This window comes from Hibiscus syriacus, unplaced genomic scaffold, assembly GCF_006381635.1.
Source record: "Hibiscus syriacus cultivar Baekdansim isolate YM2019G1 unplaced genomic scaffold, ASM638163v2 tig00111022_pilon, whole genome shotgun sequence".
NCBI lineage: Eukaryota > Viridiplantae > Streptophyta > Magnoliopsida > Malvales > Malvaceae > Hibiscus > Hibiscus syriacus.
This window is the reverse complement of record NW_024062956.1, coordinates 4,710,058-4,734,591: the sequence shown is the minus strand read 5'-3', so window position 1 is coordinate 4,734,591 and position 24,534 is coordinate 4,710,058. Positions and strand designations below refer to the sequence as shown.

The 24,534-nt window shown below is 35.0% G+C and overlaps 1 protein-coding gene, 1 non-coding gene and 1 pseudogene across 2 annotated transcripts; 1 reads left to right on the top strand and 2 right to left on the bottom strand.

The window, feature by feature from the left end:
* Positions 1–10,985: 10,985 nt before the first annotated feature.
* Positions 10,986–15,385, top strand: LOC120150316 (ATP phosphoribosyltransferase 1, chloroplastic-like). Its single transcript, XM_039163009.1, has 11 exons — positions 10,986–11,359; positions 11,952–12,011; positions 12,112–12,225; positions 12,534–12,599; positions 12,685–12,792; positions 12,934–13,017; positions 13,899–14,000; positions 14,120–14,233; positions 14,312–14,392; positions 14,539–14,658; positions 14,967–15,385. Exons 1-11 carry the CDS (start codon positions 11,111–11,113, stop codon positions 15,060–15,062), a joined length of 1,194 nt encoding a protein of 397 aa, XP_039018940.1. The 5' UTR covers positions 10,986–11,110; the 3' UTR covers positions 15,063–15,385.
* A 5,018-nt stretch (positions 15,386–20,403) lies between these two features.
* Positions 20,404–22,622, bottom strand: LOC120150264 (annotated as a pseudogene).
* A 202-nt stretch (positions 22,623–22,824) lies between these two features.
* Positions 22,825–22,897, bottom strand: TRNAK-UUU. Its single transcript has one exon. It is a non-coding gene; the product is annotated as a tRNA-Lys (tRNA).
* Between the last annotated feature and the right edge of the window lie 1,637 nt (positions 22,898–24,534).

Here is a 24,534-nt window from a genome sequence, read left to right as displayed (position 1 = left end):
ATTTACTTTTGCGGTATTTGTATCCAAAAATGCCGATAAAGAATAATATTTTAGTGGCGTTTTTTGATACAAACGCCGCAATAGAGTTATTATTAGGTGGCTTTTTTAATCACCTCAATAGAATAGTTCCTTAGTGGCGTTTTCATAAAAAAATGCAGCAATAAAATAGTTCCTTTGCGGCGTTTTTATTAAAAACGCCGCAATATTCTGATATATAGTGGCATTTGTATAAAAACGCCAGTATTGACATGTACAAACGCGGCGTTTATGTTAAAAGCGCAGCCATTACATGATACAGTAGCGGCGTTTGTATAAACAAACGCCGCAATAGTTAAACAATTTAATACCCATCATTCCAAATCCCTAATTTTCGTACCCATTTACTGAATATCGTTCATAACATTCTCTACCAGCGCAAACTTCTCCACCAGTGCAACCACCACCAGCGCAGCCTCACGTTGTCGTTGACCTTGCGTCCTTGACAACCCTTCTCCAATTTGCGTCCTACCAAAAGTTTCTCCACCAACGCAGCCTCAGAATCGAAACGGTTAGTCAACCTTGAACCATCGATCGACCGAATTAAGGGTTGATTGATTTTTATTTGTTTCAAATTTTATGACAATTGAGTTTTGTAGTTGGAGATTGAATACCTGCATTTGTTCAAAAAAAAATTATTCTTGCCCTCGTTCAAAACATATTAGGTTTCTTGTAAATTCAAAAACTTTACAAATGTAAGAAAACAACTGAAAATTACAGAATAATTCTAATATTTCAAGTTCAAAACTTCACAAAAAACATGAAGTTACAGAGAATAAAACAGAGATATTAGTAACATCAGCAGTAAAAGTAGTTAATGTTCAGCAAAGTTGCTACAATTAAACATTGTTACTGTTAGCATGAAAAAACCACAGGAGTATACACAATTTTGAAAGGAAATGTACAGATAAAAATTTGATGACATCACTGAAATCATTAAATAAATAAAATGGCGTTTCTTTAAAAACAAAGAGAGAAGATCAAACCTTTGCCTCACTTTAGCATGTTGAACCAGTTTCATTATATGTTGTGAATTGTGTACAAAGAATTCAGCCGTGTGTGGAGGGGGTCTAAATCCCCAATCTGAAACTTGGATAAAAGCTTGGTAAGTGACATGTACCTTAGGAGTATGGAGTAATGTGGTAGATAAGTATAGGACTTAAGTGTTATATTGTATAAATTGTAGTTTGCACAATGTTATATGTTTTAGTGTCAAGTATTCTATTTAAAATTTAGAGTTTATGATTTTAGGGTTTAAGGTTTAAATTTTAGGTTTTAGAATTTAAAGTTTTATATTGTAGTGTTTAGCATTAAAATAGACATATTATATAAATTATTTGTTACACAATATGTATATCAAATACTTTCTCTAAATTAAGACTCGATATGTCATTCAAATACAAAAAAAAAATCAAATTTATTCAGTAAGAGTCTTTAGAATTTATTTAGCAATCTCAGTTAGAAATTGAGAAATCTTGTTAACTAGAAATCTTTGTACGGAAGAAGGAAAAGAGGGGTGGGGGTGAGAATCTGGAGCCTAGACAGTGAGAGCCTATATCGTGTTTGTATATGATCTAATTACTTTTCAATCTCAATACTTTTAAAAGCTCTTATTGAATTGTTGAGTGAATGTAATGTTTGTGTTAATTCAAATCAGTATAAAAGTCTAGTCTCCATAATGGTCCGTTCATATGTTCTGTTTTTGTTAACATTTATGTAATTATCTGTTTCTTTTTACCTTTTTAACTTGCGGTTGGGTTGATAAAAGCGTGTGTCTTGATTAGTTATTCATTGGTTTGGTATGCTTCAGTTTGTATTTATACACTTTTGAAGCAACGAAAATAAGGTAGAAGTATTTCTACTTTGTGTAATGTGGTACTATATAAAAGCCATTAACTTTTCTAACATGCTTATAAAAAATATTTCTTCCTAATTTATATAGGAGATCTTCTTGTCCAGTTTAAGTGCTTTGTAGCCTGAACTTTGCATTACTGCAGCATATGGGAATATTTTACCCACCAAGTTTTTCAACATTCCACCATTAGGTTAGTCCATGATATTTTTGTTAATGGATTTGGAGTTTAATGTTTCTGCTTGTTTTCCATGTCTATGTTTGTGCTTGTCTAATGTTTATTCTCCAGTCAACAAACACTGCAACTATTTTTTCTTTGAATGTATAGTAGTAATGTTATCTTTATTGATTCAACTTTCCATAAATGCTAGACTTCTAGTTTCTTTCATAAAAGATTGTTTCTAGTTTTGTTGACTTGAACTTGTGAAGCATCTACCACTTAGCAGGGAGGTTTTTCATTGTAGTTGGTGTCTTAACTATGCCAACTATATGTATTGTCAGATATTTGCATTATTAAAAATCTTTTGGTATTAAGAACAATGATATTGTTAAGGATAAAGGATGTGATATCTTACTTGAGAAGTTGCAACGCATCCTTCTGTCTTCTCAGGAACAGTCAACAAACACCCAAGTCTACTACCTTCGTACCGTCGTGCTGCCCCTGTTCAAAGATCACTTCAGGTTCCTCGCTATAAATTTCATTGTAATTATGAGTGCATATAATATTTTCATGGAAGTTTATCAATATTTCTCTTGTCATGGAAGTTTATATTTTCTTGATTACATTTGATACCTTGGTAGTACTTAAGACACTTATACAAACCTATGTTCAATGTTAGTTTATGATTGATCATCAATAGAAGTACGTTAAAGTTTAATTTTTCCTAGAAATGTTGTTTGGGAATTTGCTTTGATTTTAGTAGAGGAGACATTGGGAGATAAAGACAAAACGACTGTAGCATCCATTGAATTCCTCGCAATACCTCTCATCATTTGCAAATTACTTGCTAACTCTTAGGCATTTTCCTTATTATTATGTCAAACAAGACAATAATGAATCAATAAGTGATCAATCTAAATTAGTAGGATACTTTATTTTACATATTGTTTCTTGCATGAATATAGGGCTTTGATGGAGGAGATGCTTGAGTGTATGTGTGGGGAGAGATTTGGGGGTTCATTATGTGAATTTTTAAATTGAATTCTTCATGTTATAAATTACTTTAAATTGAAATATTGAAAAGTTGTCGAGTCAGAAAAAGATGCTAAATAAGTTTAAGATTTAAGTCTAACATAAACCAGAAATTACAATATTCCTCTAGTGTCAATTTATTATGATGTGAAATTAAATGTAATGCTTCTGTTTAGGTTCTAAATTTATCTATAATATTAGCAATTAACATTTGAATTTGAATTAAATTGAAGTACTGAAGAGCCAAATGGAGAAGCGGCAAAGTTTTACAAGTTGCTGAATGAAATGAATGAACAACTTTATGAGGGATCAAAGTTTTCAAAGCTAATAAGAACTTTGGTTTCAAGTTTAAACAAAAAAAAACCCATTGATTTAAGTTGAATAGCTAATATAACATGGTGTTTAATTTTTTTCCATTCCACAGGATATATACTACAAATTAGAGACAATAACATTTATATTTCGTTCTAAGTTCTTAATGCCTCTCTCTGTAACAAAGAAACATGAGTCTGTTTAGATGTAAATGCTACATTTCGATGAAACATGTGTAAATATTTAGTTCTATAGTATGCAATTGTATATAATTCTCGTTATAATTTTTATAAATTAACTGAGATACATTTGCTCCCATATATTTAGTTCAATTTAAAAGTTGTATAATTTACGAGTGATTAGTTTTATACTATGCAAATATTATTATGCACTAAATATGATAATTTAATGCTTCTGTTTAGGTTCTAATTTTATCTATATTATTAGCAATTAACATTTGAAATTGAAACTCCAGAAATACAAAATGGATAAGAGTTGGATGGATTTCTCAAGGGTAAGCGTCGAATATCGAAATGGAGTCGAAAACTTTCTAAATTTAGCTTTTCTGAATGCAAGCCAAGAAAATATGATTCTTTGCCCTTGTAAGAATTGTGTGAACATTAATTGGCACATTCGTGAAGTTGTGTACGAGCATCTAGTAATTTTTGGATTTGTTCGGGGGTATAGAAAATGGATCTTTCATGGAGAGATTGTATCAGATAGATCTGCTTCCACGAGTTACTCGACTTATCGTGCTCCTTCTCCCCATCCAACTTTTAGAGAAGATGACATGGAAGGGATGTTACGAGATGCATTTAATATGCACAATCATCAGTCGTATGATACAGAAAATTATTGTCAGGATGATGTTAATGATTTCACTGAGATTGGAAGAAGTGGATGTGATGAAGAGCCAAATGGAGAAGCGGCAAAGTTTTACAAGTTGCTGAATGAAATGAATGAACAACTTTATGAGGGATCAAAGTTTTCAAAGCTTTCTTTCTGCATTCGTCTTTTCCACTTAAAATGCCTGGGAGGGTGGACTGGTAACTCCTTTACGCAATTGTTGGAGTTACTAGGAGAAGTGTTTCCTTTTGCAAAAATCCCTCAATCATGCAAAGATATGAAGAAAATGATCAAAGATTTGGGTTTGGATATGACAAAATTCATAGTTGTCCGAATGATTGTATGTTATATTGGGGTGATCGAAAAAATCAGGAGTCTTGTCATGTATGCGGAAAATCTCGATGGATTACTAGAGAGGCAGAAAATGTTACTGAGGATGAAGCTCAAGCACGATCAAGAAAGAAACCGATCAAGATTCTGCGATATTTTCCTCTCATACCTAGGCTACAAAGATTGTTTATGTCCTCCAAGATTGCTGAGTCTATGAGGTGGCATCATGATGGCAGAACCGATGATGGATTATTACGGCATCCTGCAGATTCTTTAGCTTGGAAGTCATTTGACAACAAGTATCCAAGTTTTGCGAGAGATCCTCGAAATGTCAGGCTCGGTCTTGCAACTGATGGGTTTAATCCTTTCAAACTCATGAGTACTTCGTATAGTACTTGGCCTGTTGTACTTGTTCCATACAATTTGCCTCCCTGGATTTGCATGAAACAATCATCTTTCATCTTATCCATGATAATCCCCGCGAGAAAGGCCCCGGAAATGATATTGATATTTACATGCAGCCGCTAATTGCAGAGTTGAAACAGTTATGGGAAGGGGTCGAAACGTACGATGTGTTGACAAAGGAGAACTTTAATTTACGCGCTACTTTATTATGGACAATTAATGATTTTCCTGCGTATGCAAATTTATCTGGTTGGAGTACCAAAGGTCGTTATGCTTGTCCTTGTTGTGCTGCACAAACATGTTCGAAGTGGTTGGTTAATGGAAAAAAGTTCTCTTATATGGGACATCGTCGGTGGTTACCTGATAATCATAGATTTAGATGTCAAAAGAATATGTTTGATGGTGATGAAGAGTTTCGAAATGCTCCTGACCAAACAACCGGCTCTGAAATATTCAGAATGTTGAAAAATATCAATTTTACTTATGGAAAGATGAATCAACCAACTAGTACACGATCAAAGAAAAAGGCAAAACAGGTCAATGAAGAGCTTGAAGTTGACGAACAAACTGATGATGAGTATGATGAAGAGGATGATCCAAATGAGGTAGACTTGTGGAAAAAGAGGAGTATATTCTTCGAGTTGCCTTATTGGAAAAAGCAGATTTTGAGACATAATCTTGATGTAATGCATATTGAGAAGAATGTCTGTGAGAATATTATCGGGACCATTCTGAATGATGGCAGAAAATCTAAAGATAATCTTAAGAGTCGACTTGACTTAGTGGACATGGGAATTCGACATGATCTTCATCCGCAATTACGTCCGAATGGAAGAAATTTCTTGCCGCCTTCTATTTTTTCTCTTTCGAAGAAAGAAAAAGAAGTGTTTTGCACGGTGTTGAAGGATATAAAGGTCCCAGATGGGTATGCATCAAACATTTCTCGATGTGTTAGTGTTAAAGATCGAAGACTTTATGGTTTAAAGTCTCATGATTATCACATATTAATGCAAGATTTACTACCAGTAGCTGTTCGCGGTTGCATGTGAGTAAGGTGACGTCTTGTATCATTGAACTTTCTAATATAATGAAAGCCATATGTGGGAAAGTTCTAATGGTTGAAGAACTTGATAAACTACAAGATCGAGTTGCCTTGACTTTATGCAACTTGGAGAAGATATTTCCGCCTTCATTCTTCACAATTATGGTGCATCTATTAATTCATCTTCCTCACGAAGCAAGAGTTGGTGGTCCCGTTTTCTATCGATGGATGTACCCTATAGAGAGGTGTTAATTGAATTACACGTTTCAAATTACTACTGATTATACATTTGAATAAAATGTATTTACGTAGTATGTTGTTTTCTGTATAGGTTCTTGGGCAAGTTGAAGTCTTATTGTCGTAATAAGCGTTATCCGGAAGGATCAATTGCTGAAGGGTATTTGGCAGAGGAATGTATGACATTTTGCTCTAGATATTTGGAACATGTTGAAACAAGATGGAATAGACCAAATCGAAATGATGAGTTAGGTACTGATGACTTAACTCAACATTATTTGTTTGGAAGTTATGGTCAACCATTAGGGAAAGTTGAAATTGCACATTTAGATGACACGTCTTGGGTACAAGCACACCGATATGTTCTTTTCCATCACGATTCAATAGATCACTTTCGCACGTAAGTCTTTCGGACTCAATACTAATGAAATCTCTTTATCTTTTATATTTATCAATTTTTAACGACATAATATTCTTTATAGTGAGTTTAAAGAAGTATTGAGATCTCGAGCACGCTCCCGAAGATTAAATCAGCGAGAGCTACATAAGTTATTCACAGAAACTTTTCATGAATGGTTAGGCAGACGGTAAGCAAATAAATCTTACGGAACACTTATAAATAATATATGTCTTGCTTTTTATATCGACATCAATGCAAATTAATTCACCATTCATGTGTAATAGGTTTGGAGTGGGAGAGAAGTTAGTGAAGAAGTTAAATGGCTTTCTCAAGGTCCGAATAGAATAGTTAAAAGATATAATGCCTTCCTCATTAATGGGTTCAGGTTTCACACGAAATCTCGTGAAAGATTAAGGAGGACACAAAATTGTGGAGTCGTAGTTACTTCATCAACTACAAGTTATGCTACTGTAAGGGACAATAATTCGCAGGATGGAGAGGTCGATTATTATGGAAATCTTACGGACATTATTGAGTTAGATTATTATGGAAAACGAAAGGTTGTGTTGTTTCGGTGTGACTGGGTTGATGTAAACAGATGTATAAAAAGAGATAAATTCGGGTTTTCAATGGTGAATTTCTCTCGATTAATTCACACGGGTCAACGTTTGATGGATGAACCATATGTATTTTCCTCTCAAGTGAAACAAGTATTTTATTGTCACGATCCAATGGATGACGGTTGGTATGTTGTGCTTCGAAATACTCCCAGAGACTTGATAGACATCGGGGATGGAAGTAGAGATGACATTGAAACAAGATCAGAGTGTTTACCTACTACCACAAAACTTAGATGAAACTATCAGTAATACAACACAATTTCAATGGGTTCGGGAGGACGTTGATGAAGATATTTATGACAACTGACATTACATAAGACTGTTGTACGATTTTATATCTTCATTTATTTATTTATAATGTTATAACCCTTAATATGTTGTCTTTCAATGTATTCATTAATTAAATCGTTTTTTATTACTCATGTTTGTTTATTACAGATATAATGCCGAGGAGAAAAATATCTGATTTGCGGGTTGTTCGAGCTTCTGAAGACCATGTAGAAAGAAATAACGAGGAAACGAATGCACCTGAGTCTTCCGAAGTTCCTGAAACTGTTGAAGAAGTAGAAATTCAAGGTAATCTTCGAAACTTTATTGACTACTTTGTTCATTTTCAAAACTGACATTTAATAATTTCTTATATAGTTGAAAATGCTGGAACGCGCAAGACTCGAGGACGTACCACTTTAAAGGAATTATACCAACTTCCTTCTGGGCATCGTGTCAAAGTTTCAAGAAACGATGCCGGTCAACCTATTGGCCCAGAATCACGTCTTCTAGCAGGTTACTTAGGCATAGTTGGACGTAATGCGAATCTGTTACCGATCAATTATGAGTCATGGCGCAAAATGCCTAATAGTAATAAAAATCAAGCGTTGGATTTTGTTAAGGTAATAATGTCATTATAATAGATACTCTATATAAATTCAATACTAATTTATACTTACGGTGCACACTTATTTGCTGTATAGGAGAAATTTGTTTTAGAGGTCTCTGACGATTATGTGAAGCAAGCGTTAGGGAAGAGATGGAGGGATCACAAGAGCTCCTTAAAGAAGAAATACTTCAAGAATGATCTCAGCCTTGAAGAGAAGTTGCAAACAGTCCCACCAGGAATGCTCAGGTACCAATGGGAAGATGCAGTCAGATTTTGGAGTTCTCAAAAAGGACAGGTATGATGTATTTTTCATAAATACTTGTAACAAAATTTAAATCATCATTATAAGTGGTTGTTTGACATTGTAGGACCGAGAGCATGTTGGTGTTGCTAGTAGGCAACAACAAAAGTTTACGCACACGGCTGGATCGAAGAGCTTTGCTTGTATAGCTCATGAGGAGGTATTATAGATTATTGAAATAGTTTTTTTGTATTCCATGTACATACTAACTCATAGTAATTACATTATGGTACATTGTAGGAAAATACATCCGGTTCTAAAGTTGGTCGAATCCAACTCTTCGACATGACACATACGAAGAATGATGGCACTCCTATGACTGCTGACGCTGCAGAAATTATGGTACGTTTATTGGGTAGATGTTTTAAATTTACCTGACTTTATTTATATTTGTACCATGACATTTTTTATTTTAATTAATTATTCACTTTATTATTAGGAAAAATTGAGGGAGAAAAGGGCAGAGTATCATGCTACTGCTTCGAGTCAAGGTATTGTTAATGATGATGACATTGAAAACCAAGCTATTAATGACGTTTTGGGTCCTGAAAGATATGGTCGGGTGCGCTGTCAAGGATCATTCGTTACTCCCACCAAATATTTTGGATTCAGTTCATCACAGTACATGTCATCACAGTCTCGATCTTCCCAATTAGAAGTTGGTCGTTTAAAATAAAAGTTGGCTGAGATGGATCAACAAATGGCTAACTTGAAAGCGGAAAATGAAGCAAGGGAAACAGAGAGAGCAGCAGCGGAAGCAGCTAGAGCAGCAGCGGAAGCAGAGAGAGAAGTAGCGGCAGCACAGAGAGAGGCAGCGGCAGAACAGAGAGAAGTAATATATCAGCAGAGATGTAAAGAATTTGAAAAATGACTCAATGATATGATGCTGATGATACAAAAAACGCAACCTCAGAATCCACCATCGTAGCCTCATTTATGTTATGAGCATTATGTTAATGTTACTGAACCGTGTTTAACTTAACCTATATTACGTTAATGAAAACTTTTATTTATTATATTGGATTTGATGTTATTGCTGTTTTGTTTGTTAGATAATGGAACAGGTTGAAAAAACAGATTTGGGGTATTAAGTATAATTTTTAGAATTGTTAAATTCTGTGTTATTTAGCGGCGTTTGTAACAAAATGCTGCAATATACCATACATTTAGCGGCGTTTTTGATAAAAACGCCGCAAAATCTCAATACATATTCTGCGGCGTTTTTAGGAAAACGCCGGTAAAAATAAAAATTTACTACGGAACGCCGCTAAACATCAACGACTATTGCGGCGTTTGTCTGCCAAATGCCGTTAAATATCAAAACCTATTGCGGCGTTTTAATGATAAACGCCGCTAAATATCAATACCTTTTGCGGCGTTTGTTGAACAATCGCCGCTATATGTTGTAACCTATTGCGGCGTTTTTTTGTTGAAAAACGCCGCAAACTTTAGCGGCGTTTTTTTTACGCCGTATGTGTTTTTAGCGGCGTTTAAAAACGCCGCTAGAAATAAAAAAATGCCGCAATAAGCCACTTTTGCTGTAGTGATGATAACGCCGCCGCCGCAGCAACCTTCACAACACCTTGATTAACGATGTCGGAGACTAATTTGGGGATGCTGGCGGCTCTTACTGCCTATTCTAGAGGTGGTCCGAACGTGGATTCCGACCAAAACAATCCCATGGAGCATCATCAACAAAAGGACAAGGTACTACAGATTGTGGAGATGAAGACCCAAATAATTGAGGTTGTAATTAGCTAACCTTGTTAGTTTTGATATTTGTCAAATTATGATTGTGATTCTTTTACCGAATGCTCTCAACCTGGTGTTAGGGACAACCTACTATCCTAGCTCCCTTTACCTCATTACATATCAGCTAATTTTATGAGTTGCATTGAGTTTTTTAATTTATTTAAATAAATTAATAGGGATAATTATGATTTCGATTGAGTTTTTAATTTATTTAAATTTAATTTGAGTATAGTACTCTTTTTATCTATTATCTAATTTAATTCAAATTTAAAGAAACTTCGTACGTATCAAAATTGATATTTTATAGTATGAACTTACACCTAATTTGACTGATATATATATATATATATATATATATATATTTAATAAAATGAGTACTTTATTAAAAGAAATATATAAAAGAGATATTATATTAATTATTTTTAAATATATAAAAATTAATTTATATTATTAGTCTATAGTTGAATCGGGTATTTATTATCTTAAATAAATACCGCATAAGACTCAAATTTGAGGAATTTTAATTTGACTTTATAAAATTGAATTTTTAATAGAAAATTTTGATTCTAATCATAGTCGAATTTATTGTGAAAAATTAGGTTCAAATTTTAATCTGATTCTATAAGACTCAAACTTTCACAGGCATGATTTACCCTCAAAACGACATGATTTAAAGAATGTCAACTGTATGTGCATACAATATATCCGACCGCATAGAATCACACCTTCACATCCCAACAGCTACAGACCAATGACAAACGGCGCGTAAGCTTCCATTTTGCAGTAGCTCATTGCTAAGTCGCTGTTCGTCACTAATTATTTCACTTTCAGATAACCTCAAAGTCGATTTTCCACCGGTTAGATCCGATAACTGTTTTAGGGTTTTAATTTCGCGGCAGCCGTAGAAGATGTCTATGTTGCAGCCGTGTTTCCAGCAATTCTCCTCCGCGTTTTCTCCGGCCTTCTCAATTTCGCTTCCTCCTCCGTCGTTCTACGTATCGGTTTCCCGCCGCAGCTTCACCTATTGTTGTTCATCGCTGTCCGAAACGGCTGTTTCCAATGGGAAACTCAATAGTAGAACCGCTGAAAGGGATGAGATTCGTCTCGGTTTGCCTAGCAAAGGTCGGATGGCTGCTGACACTCTCGATCTACTCAAGGTAATATTGGCTTAAATCTCTGTTTGTTCACCAGAAAAAAATGAAGTTTTATTTTAGTTATTACTTGGATTCAAACTTGATGTATTTTTGTTTATCAATTGATTTTCTCTGGATTTCTTTTGATTTATCGCTGAAATTGAAAAATTGAGGAGTATGCACTTGGTGTGCAAAAAATGCGTTGTATATAAAATCAGATTATGTTTATGAGAAATTAATTTAAACGTATGTCCAATGCGATGTATGACCTTTAATATCGTGCAATTTTATATATGAAATTTTGATTTGATTTAGTTTTCACGATTTACTTGTATTGTATTTATTTTCAAGGCAATTTTAATTGAATAAAAATTGTACTTTTATATAATTTATCCCGAATCAAAGTACATGTATCATCACATTGTATCAAAGTTAATGTGTAAATGTGAATTTATCCAATTTTTGAATAATAAAAATTTACATATTTCTAATATTTATGTTTGAATATTATGCACCATGCCCTCATTTTATCCTTCCTTTTTTTCTAAGGAAAATAAAAAACTCCATTACATTCTATGTTCTGACCCCTTCCATTATTCTGTATTTCTGGCAAAAGGATTGTCAATTGTCGGTTAAACAGGTAAACCCTAGGCAGTATGTTGCACAAATACCTCAGGTGTGTGCTATCTTTCTCTCTCACGATATGCATAGGTACTTAGGACCCATATCTGATTTATGGAGGATTGATATTCATCGCATAATTTGTTTTGTCGCAGCTTTCCAACTTAGAAGTTTGGTTTCAGCGGCCCAAAGACATTGTCCGGAAATTGTTATCTGGAGATTTAGATCTTGGTATTGTGGGGCTTGATACTGTCGGTGAGTATGGGCAGGTAAGTATTAAAGTGTAGGACATTATCACTAACGGCATTCTTTGGATCGGTCTGTCATTATCAAATTGTTACTGAAAATCTAAATATCTAATTCTATGCAGTCAATATGTTAGAATTCCAGCCTTGCAGATTATATTTGCCATTTCATCCTAGGCCTAGGTATATGTTATTGTTTGGGTTGTCTAGATTTAACCTTGTAGGTCATCTGTTACTAGACTTGTCCTTTTCTACCAATATGCAAAAAGAGTCCGTCTTGTGAAGAAATGAATGCAGAATAAAGCTTATAATTGTTTCTATACTTTAATCAGGGTGACGAGGACCTTATAATTGTTCACGATGCCCTTGAGTATGGAGATTGTCGTTTATCCATTGCAGTAAGCAAACCCTTTGTTACTATTACCTATCCAGCTGCTTCTTCCTGATATCCTCGCAATTGATGATTTGCATATGTTTGTTCAGATTCCAAGGTATGGGATCTTCGAGAATATCAATTCACTGAAGGAGCTAGCCCAGATGCCTCAGTGGACTGTTGATAGGCCTCTAAGAGTTGCAACTGGCTTCACCTATGTATGATATCCGCTACAATAATTTTTTACAATCATGTTGATTTTTGGAAATTCTTTTTGGTACCATCTGCTTTGGTTAGCTTATTACTTATTGTCGATTGTTTCAATTTGACTTAATTTCTTTTCTGTCTTTTCTACAAAGCTTGGTCCTAAATTTATGAAAGAAAACGGACTGAAACATGTGATATTTTCAACTGCTGATGGAGCCTTAGAGGCAGCTCCTGCGGTAAGAGTGAAAGTCTCTCGGAGTACCTGGAGTTTAGTTTTTATATGAAGTTATTTAAAATTGAATGAAAGAGTTGCACATCCTTCTACAGTTCTGTGTGTATCAATATTTTTATATCTTACTGAACACTTATTATCATGCATATTATTGCTTTCTTGAAGAATGCTTTTGCTTGAAACTTCAGTCTTCTGAGTATAGTTGCTCATACATTTCAGTTAATTTCTATGCTATCAATTCGCTGCTTAAGAGTCTTTAGATTGTTTCCCGGATTCATAAACTGTATATAGCTTAGTTCTCTTTCTTCATTGGGGCTTGTTTTTTTTTTTTTTTTTTTTTATTTTCTCTTTTTTCTGTAATTTAAGTTGTATAGTTATGCATATTTGATAGGCAATGAGAGAGAAAAAAATGTTTCTTTCCCATTTTGGTGTTGGATGATAAAAACAAAAAAAGAGTTAATGAAGCGAAGTGTGGCTGTCTACATGGAAAAAGGAAGAAATAATAAAAATAGCAATGAGACTAGTGTAGAAACTATGATACTAATCTGGGAAAGAAGCTTACCAGGCAATAAATAATCGAAAAGGGGTTGCCTAACTAAAAACTCCATATTGAATTCTTATTCATTTTGGGGGTGGCGGATTGGAAGCCCTTTATTAGTTGGTTAGTTGATCCTAAATGCAACTCTATTCTTTTCTTAAAGTTGAGGATATGAAGATATAGCTCAATTTACAATGTTTAAATGTAATTTGCTCTATTCTACCTGCCTTAGTTTCCTTTCTGTCTTTCATCCAATTGATATTGACTGAACAAAATGTTGCTACCTTAATGAAGTGATATTTGAAGAGCAGTTTGAAAAATTGACGGTCCATTTCTTATTAATATAGATGGGAATAGCTGATGCAATCTTGGACCTTGTGAGTAGTGGGACAACACTAAGAGAAAACAATTTGAAAGAAATTGAAGGTGGAGTTGTATTGGAAAGCCAGGTAAACCTGATATTATTCCTGCAATTTTCATGCTTGTTATCTTGTTGTTTGGAGTCTGTTATTTTAAAAGGATTTGTTTTCAGAATATCTTTCCTGATCTCTAGTCCATTATTCTTCAGGCTGTTCTAGTTGCAAGCCGAAAAGCGTTACTCCAGAGGAAGGGAGCACTAGACACGACACACGAGATCCTGGAAAGATTTGAGGCTCATTTGAGGGCAGTTGGTCAGTTCACGGTATGCATATTTGTTATTCTTTGTGGTTATCTTTTTCGTTTCCTCCCTGCATTCGTCATTCTTATTCTCTTATGGCAGGTAACTGCGAATATGAGGGGCAGTAGCGCAGAGGAAGTGGCTGAGCTAGTACTTAGTCAGCCATCATTGTCTGGGTTGCAGGTGAGGTTTGAAATCATTTTGCTCTCTGGACCCTCACTTTTTGATGAAATTATTACAAATTTTAATTTGAATTTATTAAATATTTTCCAAACACTATTACTAAATCTAAGAAGGCTCTTAAAATTATCCATGTTTGCATATTACAGGGGCCCACAATATCTCCAGTTTTTAGCAGGCGTGGTGGAAAAGTAGCTGCCGACTTCTATGCAATAGTCATATGCGTACCAAAGAAAGCGCTATATAAATCTGTGCAACAGTTGAGAGCGGTAAGTCATGATGAATTGTAATAAATACTACCTATATGTTATGGAAACTGTGGTTTTCATACTTGCACAAAAAAAGAAGAATTTGTTGGGTTTTAGGTGGTTGCTAAAGATCATTGCTATTATTTTAGGCAATGCTACCGAATTCAACACTAGTAGTTATTTATTAAGGTTTCAGTTACACCCAATTACATGGTTGAAAATAACAGTCCGCTCCCCCTTCCCCACCAAAAAAAGGAGGGAGTGCAATAAGAACAAGGGTTTAAGCACTGCACATCATAATCGGTGAATTTGAATGTTTTCTGTTGCAGATTGGAGGAAGTGGAGTGCTAATTTCACCATTGACCTACATTTTTGATGAAGAGACCCCAAAATGGAGGGAATTTCTCTCAAAACTTGGCCTCTAGTCCTTTACGATGGGTACGAGGGTGGTTTACTTGCATTTCATAGCAGAAGTTTTGAAGCCTTTAAGGTACCAAGGTGGATCGGAAACTACTTCGGCGAGAGTAAGAACCTCCATAGATTTTGTATACTGCCCCTTGTTCTTTTATCTGTTTTCCCTATGTTATCCTTGTTGCAACCATAATGATGATTTAGAGAACATGTTTCCCTTTTTGTATGTGCATGTAAGAAGATACTTGGGAATAATTTGTATAGATACTAATTTGCACTTCTTGTTGAAAAAGAGTCGCTGGATGGACGTACAATGCTAGCTTTTCTTCTGATAAAACTCGTGTTCTGTTTATAATCACGCACGATATCATCGATGTTATCATTTGACTTGTGTTGAATTATGTTTCGATATAACAAATTTAAAGGTAAAATGTTTTTGGACTTGAATTGAATTTATTTAAAATTTTAAAAATGTTTCAAAAATAATTCAAAGTCCATTAAATTCGGATTTCAGTAAAAATGCTAAAGGGTGTCAAAGTGCATTCATGGACCCCTGCAGTACATCGATGCACCTGCCACTAGTGCATCAATGCACCATGTAGTGTATCCATGCACTCCATTTCGAATGCAATTAGTGCATCGATGCATCTTGATGTGCATCCATGCACAAAGGCTACAACGGCTAGTTTATTTGAATTTAATGAAGGGGTATCAATGCACCTTGATAGTGCACCAATGCACCATGTTATGGGCAGCCTTTTTTAGTAGAAAAATCATCCCCAAACGGCTCCAAAACATCCCCAACGGTTATATACGACATCAAACACATTCCAAGCTATAAATACAAGCTAAGGACACTTGAAGAAATAAGAGAACTATCCAAACAATCAAACACAAGTGAAGAGTTTTTCAATATTATTTCATCTTTCTCTTGTAAATATTTTGTTCTTGTGAGCTCAATCTTATAAACACCTACCTTAGAGAGATTTTCTTGTTTACTTATTTTATCCTTTTGTAAAGGGGAAAGGTTCTATCTTATCCCGTGTAAAAGCTAGGGAAAGGTTCTAGTTTAGTCCGAAAAAACTAGGGAGTTGTAAGGTTATCTCTTTGTCCTCAAAAGAAATAACAAATTAGTGAATTTGTTGGAAAATCCTTGGTGAGGAGCTAAGGTAGTGGACGTAGACTTTGGTTTAGAAAGTTGAACCACTCTAAATCGCTATGCAATTTTCTATCTTTCAATCTCCTTACTCTCTAAACTCAAAAACCGTTCCGATCCCTCTTTGTAAATCGTTCCGGTTATCGAATCGAGCTTCCGAAAATCCCAACAATTGGCATCAGAGTCTAACTCGTTAAGAAGGTTTAACCACCTTGAGACAATCCTCGAAGAAGCTCTACCAATTTCCGACGCAACCGACAAAGAAATGACTTTTTCCTCCGGTGCTTATTATCTTGAAGAATATCCTATTATGGATTCACAACCGGTCAACAAGTCACCCTTCTTCAATGGAGCAAATTATGCACATTGGAAGAATAAGATGATGTACTTTATTCAATCCTACAATCTAGGAGCTTGGAACTCAATCATGGACAGGTACTCCTCTCCACCCAACAAGTACAACGATTGGAGTAGAGAAGAGCAGAAAAAATTTCAGCTTAATTCTAAGGCTATACATATTCTATTATGTGCTTTAGGCCCAAATGAATATGGAAGAATCTCATCTTGTTCCAGTTCCAAAGAGATTTGGGATAAGCTCCAAGTCACTCATGAAGGAACCGACGAAGTGAGGGAATCAAAGAAAAGTCTTCTCAACTATAGCTATGAGAACTTCAAGATGAAACCCGATGAAGACATCAAAGCTATGACGGATAGATTTTCCGTGATTGTCAACGGTCTCAAGGGATATGGAGATGTAATCTCAAATGTGAAGCTTGTGAGGAAGATGATCTACTTTATTCCAAAGGAGTGGCAATCAAAGAAGACGGCAATTATCGAAGCAAGAAACCTAAAGTCTCTCACTCTCGACGAGCTAATTGGTTCCCTTCTCACTCATGAGATGATGGTGAAGGAAGATGAAGAAAGGGAAGAGAAGAAAAACAAGAAGAAGAAGAAGAAGAATGAGGTAGACATTGCCTTCAAATCCACCAATGAAAGCTATCAAGATTCAAGTGATGAGGCGGATGAAGACGATGATGAACAAGAAGAAGAGATGGTCAAGCTCTTGAAGGAACTCAAGAGATTCATGATTTCCAAGGAAGTGAAACATGAATCAACCAAGAAGAAGAGTCCCCCAGTATGTTTCAATTGTCAAAGAAAGGGGCATGTCAAGTATGAATGTCATATTTTAAAGAAAATGGGGAAGAAGGCATTTGTTGCATCTTGGAGTGATGAAGATGATTCCAATGATGAAGATGAAGTAGTCAACATATGCCTCATGACCACTCAAGAAGAATTCGAGGTATCTTCTAACTCAAATGAATTTAATTCATTTACTTTTGATGAGTTACAAGATGCTTATAATAGGTTGTAGTTGGGATTTGAGACCATGAATTCCAAATATACGAAATTAATTTCAAAACTCAAAATTAAAGATAATTTGATTTTGAAAGCAAAAGTTGATTTTGAAAATCAAAATGAAATTTTGAAAAATAATTTAGAGCTTTCAAAAATTAAAATAAATGATTTAGAAAAAGAAAATTTTGAGTTAGGAGTTAAGCTTGAAAGCTTAATAAAAGAAAAAGAATTAATTTCTAAAAACAACCTATTATGTTTAAATATGGCAAAAAGCTCACATTGTCATTATCATGGTCATATGGAACATACTTGCCCTTTGAAGAAAGGAAAACATTTTAAAATTAGACAAGTATGGGTTCCGAAAGGAACAAGGGGCATTGAAACTAACGTTCAAGGATCCAAAGCAATTTGGATACCAAAATCTACTTAAATGTCTCTTGTAGGTGTGTGGGAGCAATGGTGATGAAAATGATGATATTCAAGATGCTCTAACCACACATGAAAAGGAATGGGTAACCTCTAAGCTTTTGGTTGCTCATAGGATTTATGCATGCATGAGTTTTGATTTTAAATGATTATGCATTGTTTTTAATCTCATGTATGTTAAAAAAATGGTTATGATGAATATTTTAAATTTTGAATGATTTTTTTTTATTTTTAGTTCATCATAATAAAATTTTGGTCAAAATTGGTTTTAATGCAAATGATATCTCTCTAACATTTGATATCAATTTTTCAAAAACTTTGGTTTTACAAATTTTAAATTTTTGACCTAAATTTAAATGTTTATGCATGTGATTTAAATGAAAATGATATCTCTCTAACAATTGATATCAAAATTTTCAAATGCATAACATTTTTGGAAAACTTTATGTATATGCACTTAATTTCAATAATTAATATTGCATAAAGTATTTTAGACTTGGATATATTGAATTTCATGTACTACTAACATGTTTGTTATTCTTTGTTGAAATTCAATTTTGTTTAAGTGTCATGATCCTAAAAGCTTAATTTTGTTTAGAATGTATTTATTGAGGGGGAGCTTTGATTTTTCAAATGATTTTTAAAATTTTAAAATTACTACTTACTCTCCAAAGTTATTTTGAACTTCAAAGATTGAATTATTTTTAATATAACAAAAAGGGGGGAGAAGTTTTGGTTTGAAAAAATCAATTCTTAATGAAAAAGGGGGAGCTTAACATTTTCATATATTTTCAAACAATTGGTAACAATTGATATCATTTTGTTAACAATTGGTATATTTTTCATTAAACATTTTATTAAGGGGGGGTTTTGCCAAAAACAATTTTTCAAATATTTTGTTATATAAAAAAGGGGGAGATTGTTGAATTATGTTTCAATATAACGAATTTAAAGGTAAAATATTTTTGGACTTGAATTGAATTTATTCAAAGTTTTAAAAATGTTTCAAAAATAATTCAAAGTCCATTAAATTAGGATTTGAGCAAAAATGCTAAAGGGTGTCAAAGTGCATCCATGCACCTGCCACTAGTGCATCGATACACCATGTAGTGCATTCATGCACTTCATTTCGAATGTAATTAGTGCATCGATGCATCCTGCTGTGCATCCATGCACCAAGGCTGCAACGACTAGTAACATTTAGTTTATTTGAATTTAATGAAGGGGTATCGATGCACCTTGATAGTGCACTGATGCACCATGTTATGGGCAGCCTTTTTGAGTAGAAAAATCATCCCCAAACGGCTCCTAAACATCCCCAACGGTTATATACGACATCAAACACATTTCAAGCTATAAATACAAGTTAAGGACACTTGAAGAAGTAAGAGAACAACTATCCAAGCAATCAAACACAAGAGAAGAGTTTTTCAATCTTATTTCATCTTTCTATTGTAAATATTTTGTTCTTGTGAGCTCAATCTTGTAAACACCTACCTTAGAGAGGTTTTTTTGTTTACTTATTTATCCTTTTGTAAAGGGAAAATGTTCTAGCTTATCTCATGTAAAAGCTAGGGAAAGGTTCTAGTTTAGCCCGGAAAACTAGGGAGTTGTAAGGTTATCTCTTTGTCCTCAAAAGAAAGAACAAATTAGTGAATTTGTTGGAAAATCCTTGGTGAGGAGCTAAGGTAGTGGATGTAGACTTTGGTTTAGAAAGTCGAACCACTCTAAATCGTTGTGCAATTTTCTATATTTCAATCTCCTTACTCCCTAAACTCAAAAACCGTTCCGACCCCTCTTTGCAAACCGTTCGATTGTCGAATCGAGGTTCCAAAAATCCCAACAACTTGGTTATATGGCGCGATGCTCTCATATTCTTCTTATATATATATATATATATATATATATATATATATATATATATATATATACACACACACTTGTGCAGATGTAGTTGCTAGAACTTAAGATCTCTAAGGAAAATAACATTCCTTTTAATCACTTCAATCACTCGATATAAACCAAATTCAAATTGTGAGAAAAATGAAAATGATGTGATAAATTAAATTTAAATTTGACATGCTAATATCTAATTCATTAATAGTATATAAATTAGTATTAAAGTATCAAATATCAAACTTAATATATTTATAATTTTAGTTCACTGTCAGTGACAAATATTTCACAATCAGTGATAGAATCATAACAGATGTTATTATAATAAATTTAAAAATTAAGAAAATATAAAGTTTGTCACTATTTAATCCATATATTACTATTTATGACTCGCAATGGCATCCAAAGAGAAATCAATATAGAAACTATACAGCAGGATGTCACCATTCATACAAGTTTTACACTCCCGGCAACAAATGCCATTATTTGGGAACCATTTTGTTAATGGAAAAATCTTGTATCGGAATCATAGAAGTTGAACTGCGGCAACGGCCGGAATTTTCTCTCGCAATTTTTGCGTAACAGCCACTCTAACAGTCATGACCCCTGCTGCAGGCCCCGTGATTCGAACTTTCACGATCGGCTCCTCTATGGCAACTAATTCCAGAGATCCACCTGCTGCTCCAACCAGGTAGGGCCTAATCTCTTCAAGTACCTGAGTAGAAATATTTATGTCAGTTTGCTTATTTTAAGTTTGTTCGTCTTCATTTCATGTTCGTTATAAATTTCAAAACCGAACTACTCATGAATTGTTCATCAAAGCTCTCTATTCATTTACATCCCTAATCTGAAAGGACTGAGAACATTAACCAAAGAAAGCCGAAGAGTTCACTTATGTATAACTATATCCACATGATATTTCTATCTTGCTCACTTTCTATATCTTCCTTGCATATCTTCCATCTCATCGAAGTAAAGGTTTTTGATAAGCAGAAACCATACGCTCACACTACAATGATGGAATTAAAATGCTTTATATACGAAACGAATGTTGAGCTGGCTGACATAATCGGATTAACGGATTTACAGAAACTATTTACTTATGATGATTAGCTTTGAAATGCATATCTTTTCATATTTGTCAACTATATGGATGAACTAAACATTATATGCCATGGGATGACAGGAGAACAATTGAGAGTTAAAGTAGTGAAGTAATTACCTTCTCAATATTTTCTTCATTCAGCTCAAGGCCAGTTTCTTCGTCAGTTACCGGTTCTACAGCCACGATCTCTGGTATCTTTTCCATTAGACGTCTCTCGATACCCAACTTCATCGTCATAACAGAACTCGGGCATGAGCCACATGCCCCTTGTAGTTTCAACCGCACAACATTACCGTCAATCTCATGTAATGCCACATTTCCCCCATCTGCAATAAGATATGGTCGAACTTCATCCAGTACGTCTCAACGTTTTCTGCCGTCAGCGGCAACTCCAAGGCTGAATTAGGAGTAGCCACAGCCTTTACAACTGCAACAAGTCAAAACAGAGCAAAATTGATTCAAAACACTCAACAAAAGGCCCAACAATCCAATGAGAAAAAACGTAGAGAGAAGATATATTAGTAATTCAAAGAAAATCTTGACTGATAAATTGTTGAGGATAATTTTGATGTACGAATATGAAATTAATGTGTTAATCTTGACATTCGATGTACATTCTTGATTATGCACATTCGAACGAAATTGCTTCTAAGATAATAGACCACCACGATACAGTAATTGTGTTGTATTTAATTTTATTGGCAAAATTAGGGGGTAAATGAATGCTCGGGAAAAAATTAGGGATTGGGAGATGGAATTGGATTAATTAGGGAAATATGAATGTTTTACAGTGTAGGCGAAGCCGTCAGCAGCTGAAACCGATTTTGCAAAGCTGCCAGCAGCTGCCGTCGACTTTGCTCCAATTTTGCAAAAGTCGTCTGCAGCTGGCGACTTTGCCAAAGCTTCCCTCATATCGGAGTCTTAGCTAAAGTCATCTTCATCTGTCCACGACTGATCATTTCCTAATAATCCGATACCATCTCCAAATCATTTTTTTCAGCATTCATTTCCCTCTAATTTTGCCATTTTTATTATTTGTAATTGCCATTGCTAAGGTAGGGTAGTTGTTTTGCACCAACTTTACCAACAAGATGAACTTTATGAATCGGGGATATGCAGATAACTAAACATCTTGTAAAAAGCAACAAAGCAAAGCAATAGCCATCAATATATTGATAAAAACATAACCATCAAATCGAAAAGGAAAGAAACCCACTTTGCCTGCGCGGAAGACCAGGTGATCGAACCCGAGCGCAACGCCATGAGCTACGCCGCAACGGATTACGCCCTCCCGGGACCGAGACGCGGGCGCGAAAGAAGCTTGATGACTGGGTAAAAAAAAATCGGAAATCATCATCAGACCTTCGAAAATTCAATTAAAAAAGAATTCAAAAAACGAACCTTGTAAGGATTGAGACAAGAAGAAGAGGGTTGCAGGGTTTGGTTATGGGCACTGCAACAATATGTTGGGGTACTAATAACCACGGACTGCATCTCCAAATCAATTGATTTGGAACGAATTAGTATCCAAAAGCAATCTTCTACCCCTGCTGAACTTCGTAAACCGTGTTTTGGTTCTCTGAAGGTGGAGCTGCGGAGGCGCGTGTAAGGAGATGTTTGGTAATCGTGAGGTGGGAGACTATTTCATTATTTGTTTGAAGCGTTTGCCTTTCGTCATCGTTCGAGCTCGAAGCACAGAACCACAAACCGACTATTTGTATAGTACAGGTAATCAAAAGTCGATTTAAGTACGTCAAGAAAAAGGTTAAACTACTTTCTAAAACGACGTCGGAATTGTCGCATCCCATCCCATACTGGGACAAAATGACAATGTTAACGCCGTCTGTGGGAATCGAACCCACGACCACGTGGTTAAAAGCCACGCGCTCTACCGGCTGAGCTAAGACGGCTTGTTAACATAAGTTTCAGTCATAAATAATTATTTTTTCTAAAACTCCACTTGATTAATAAAACCCTTTCACCATTTGATGAATATTGTAGTGTAGTTGTAGACTAAAGTCCTCTTGTGATTTTGATAAGTTGATTCATGTATGCTCTCTTCTTCACTATATATCTGTTTAGAAAATTTGAAATTGATAAATGGATATATATATATATATATATATATATATATAAATATATAAAATAAGATGGCAATTTCTTAATTCAAACTTCCCGACATCATCAAGTTATTGTTTTGAACCACTAACATGTCCCCAAAAGAAGCCCGAATTGCTTCCCATTGTGTTCATAATCACTGCCAACATCGCCGGCAGCAATGCGACCATCGGAGATGTGAAATGAGATGTTGCCAACACCACACCTGAGTGTGGAGATTCACCAAGTTGCATGTCATGCATAAACACAGTCGCAGCAATGCCGAAAATACAAATAGTTTCTCGAAGGATCGATATAAACTTGCATATACGTACCTCAATTGAAATCGCTCGCCTCTCTGTTTCTCGGAATCTACAAATAGCTGCTGATAGTGATATGTACCTGCAAATGGTAAGTAGATAGAGGAACGCCTCCTCTAGCAATTAAGGTCGCCGGTTACACTTTTCCAGCAAATAAAATGATGGTATCTTTGCAGAAACAAAGCAAATATATATGCCTAGAAGACAAAAACATCCTCAGAGTCCTGCGAAAGAGACTCTTAGCACATTGGATGCAGCACCTCCAGGACTGTTACCTAGTAAAATCAAACCAACAGAAAGAGATGGTGAAAGCCTCAAAGTTTTGCTAATAACCATTGCAAAAGTAAGGATGATCGAGATCAATCGGAGCTCTTAAGATGAAAGAAGTGGAAGATGATGGAATCGGTCGTTGGTCAATTGAAACAAAAAAAAATTAGATGAAAGCTGGAAGTGAGGCGGCACTAACTCAGGTTCATTCATTGTTTGTTTTTGCTGTGCCAAGAAGAACTCAGACGACATTCGCATTCCCGATCTCAGCAGATCTATGGTTATCCGGCCCTTCGGCCCATTTCAGGGCACCAAAGAGGGGCTCGTTGGTCCAGCCGGTCGATGAAACCTCTACATCTTCCTTCAATAGACTTCCCTCTGGTTTTAAATTGATGAGAGTGTTGGATTCGGAATACATTCCATTCAAGTGGGATATCTTAACCTAACAAGAACTCAATTGAAAGAGCTTCCGAGATCCATCGGGAAGCTTTATAATTTACAGTCTCTAGTTATGAAGGAGACTCAAATCAAAGAACTTCCTGCAGGAATTGTGAAGCTGAAAAATCTTCGACATCTTATTGCTTATGGTTACAATGTAGATCCAGCGGCATTTGACTATTGGTTTGGCCCAGTAGTTCCGTCCAACATTTGTTTGCTAAGCAACTTACAAGCTTTGATCACTGTGGAAGCAAGAGACGATAACATCAAACAACTCAGCAAAATGGTGCAATTGAGAAGACTTAACGTTACCAATGTGAAGGAAACTGATGAGAAAATTTTGTGCTTCGCCATTGCAAAAATGATTCACCTTTGATGCTTATGGGTGAAATCATGTAATGATGATGAGCAAACGAAATGGATGG

Coding starts and splice junctions, on each gene's coding strand:
- LOC120150316 (XM_039163009.1), top strand. CDS start 11,111: ATGTCTATGTTGCAGCCGTGTTTCCAGCAATTCTCCTCCGCGTTTTCT. Junction 12,012..12,111: donor ATGTTGCACAAATACCTCAG/GTGTGTGCTATC, acceptor GTTTTGTCGCAG/CTTTCCAACTTAGAAGTTTG. Junction 12,793..12,933: donor TTGCAACTGGCTTCACCTAT/GTATGATATCCG, acceptor TTTTCTACAAAG/CTTGGTCCTAAATTTATGAA.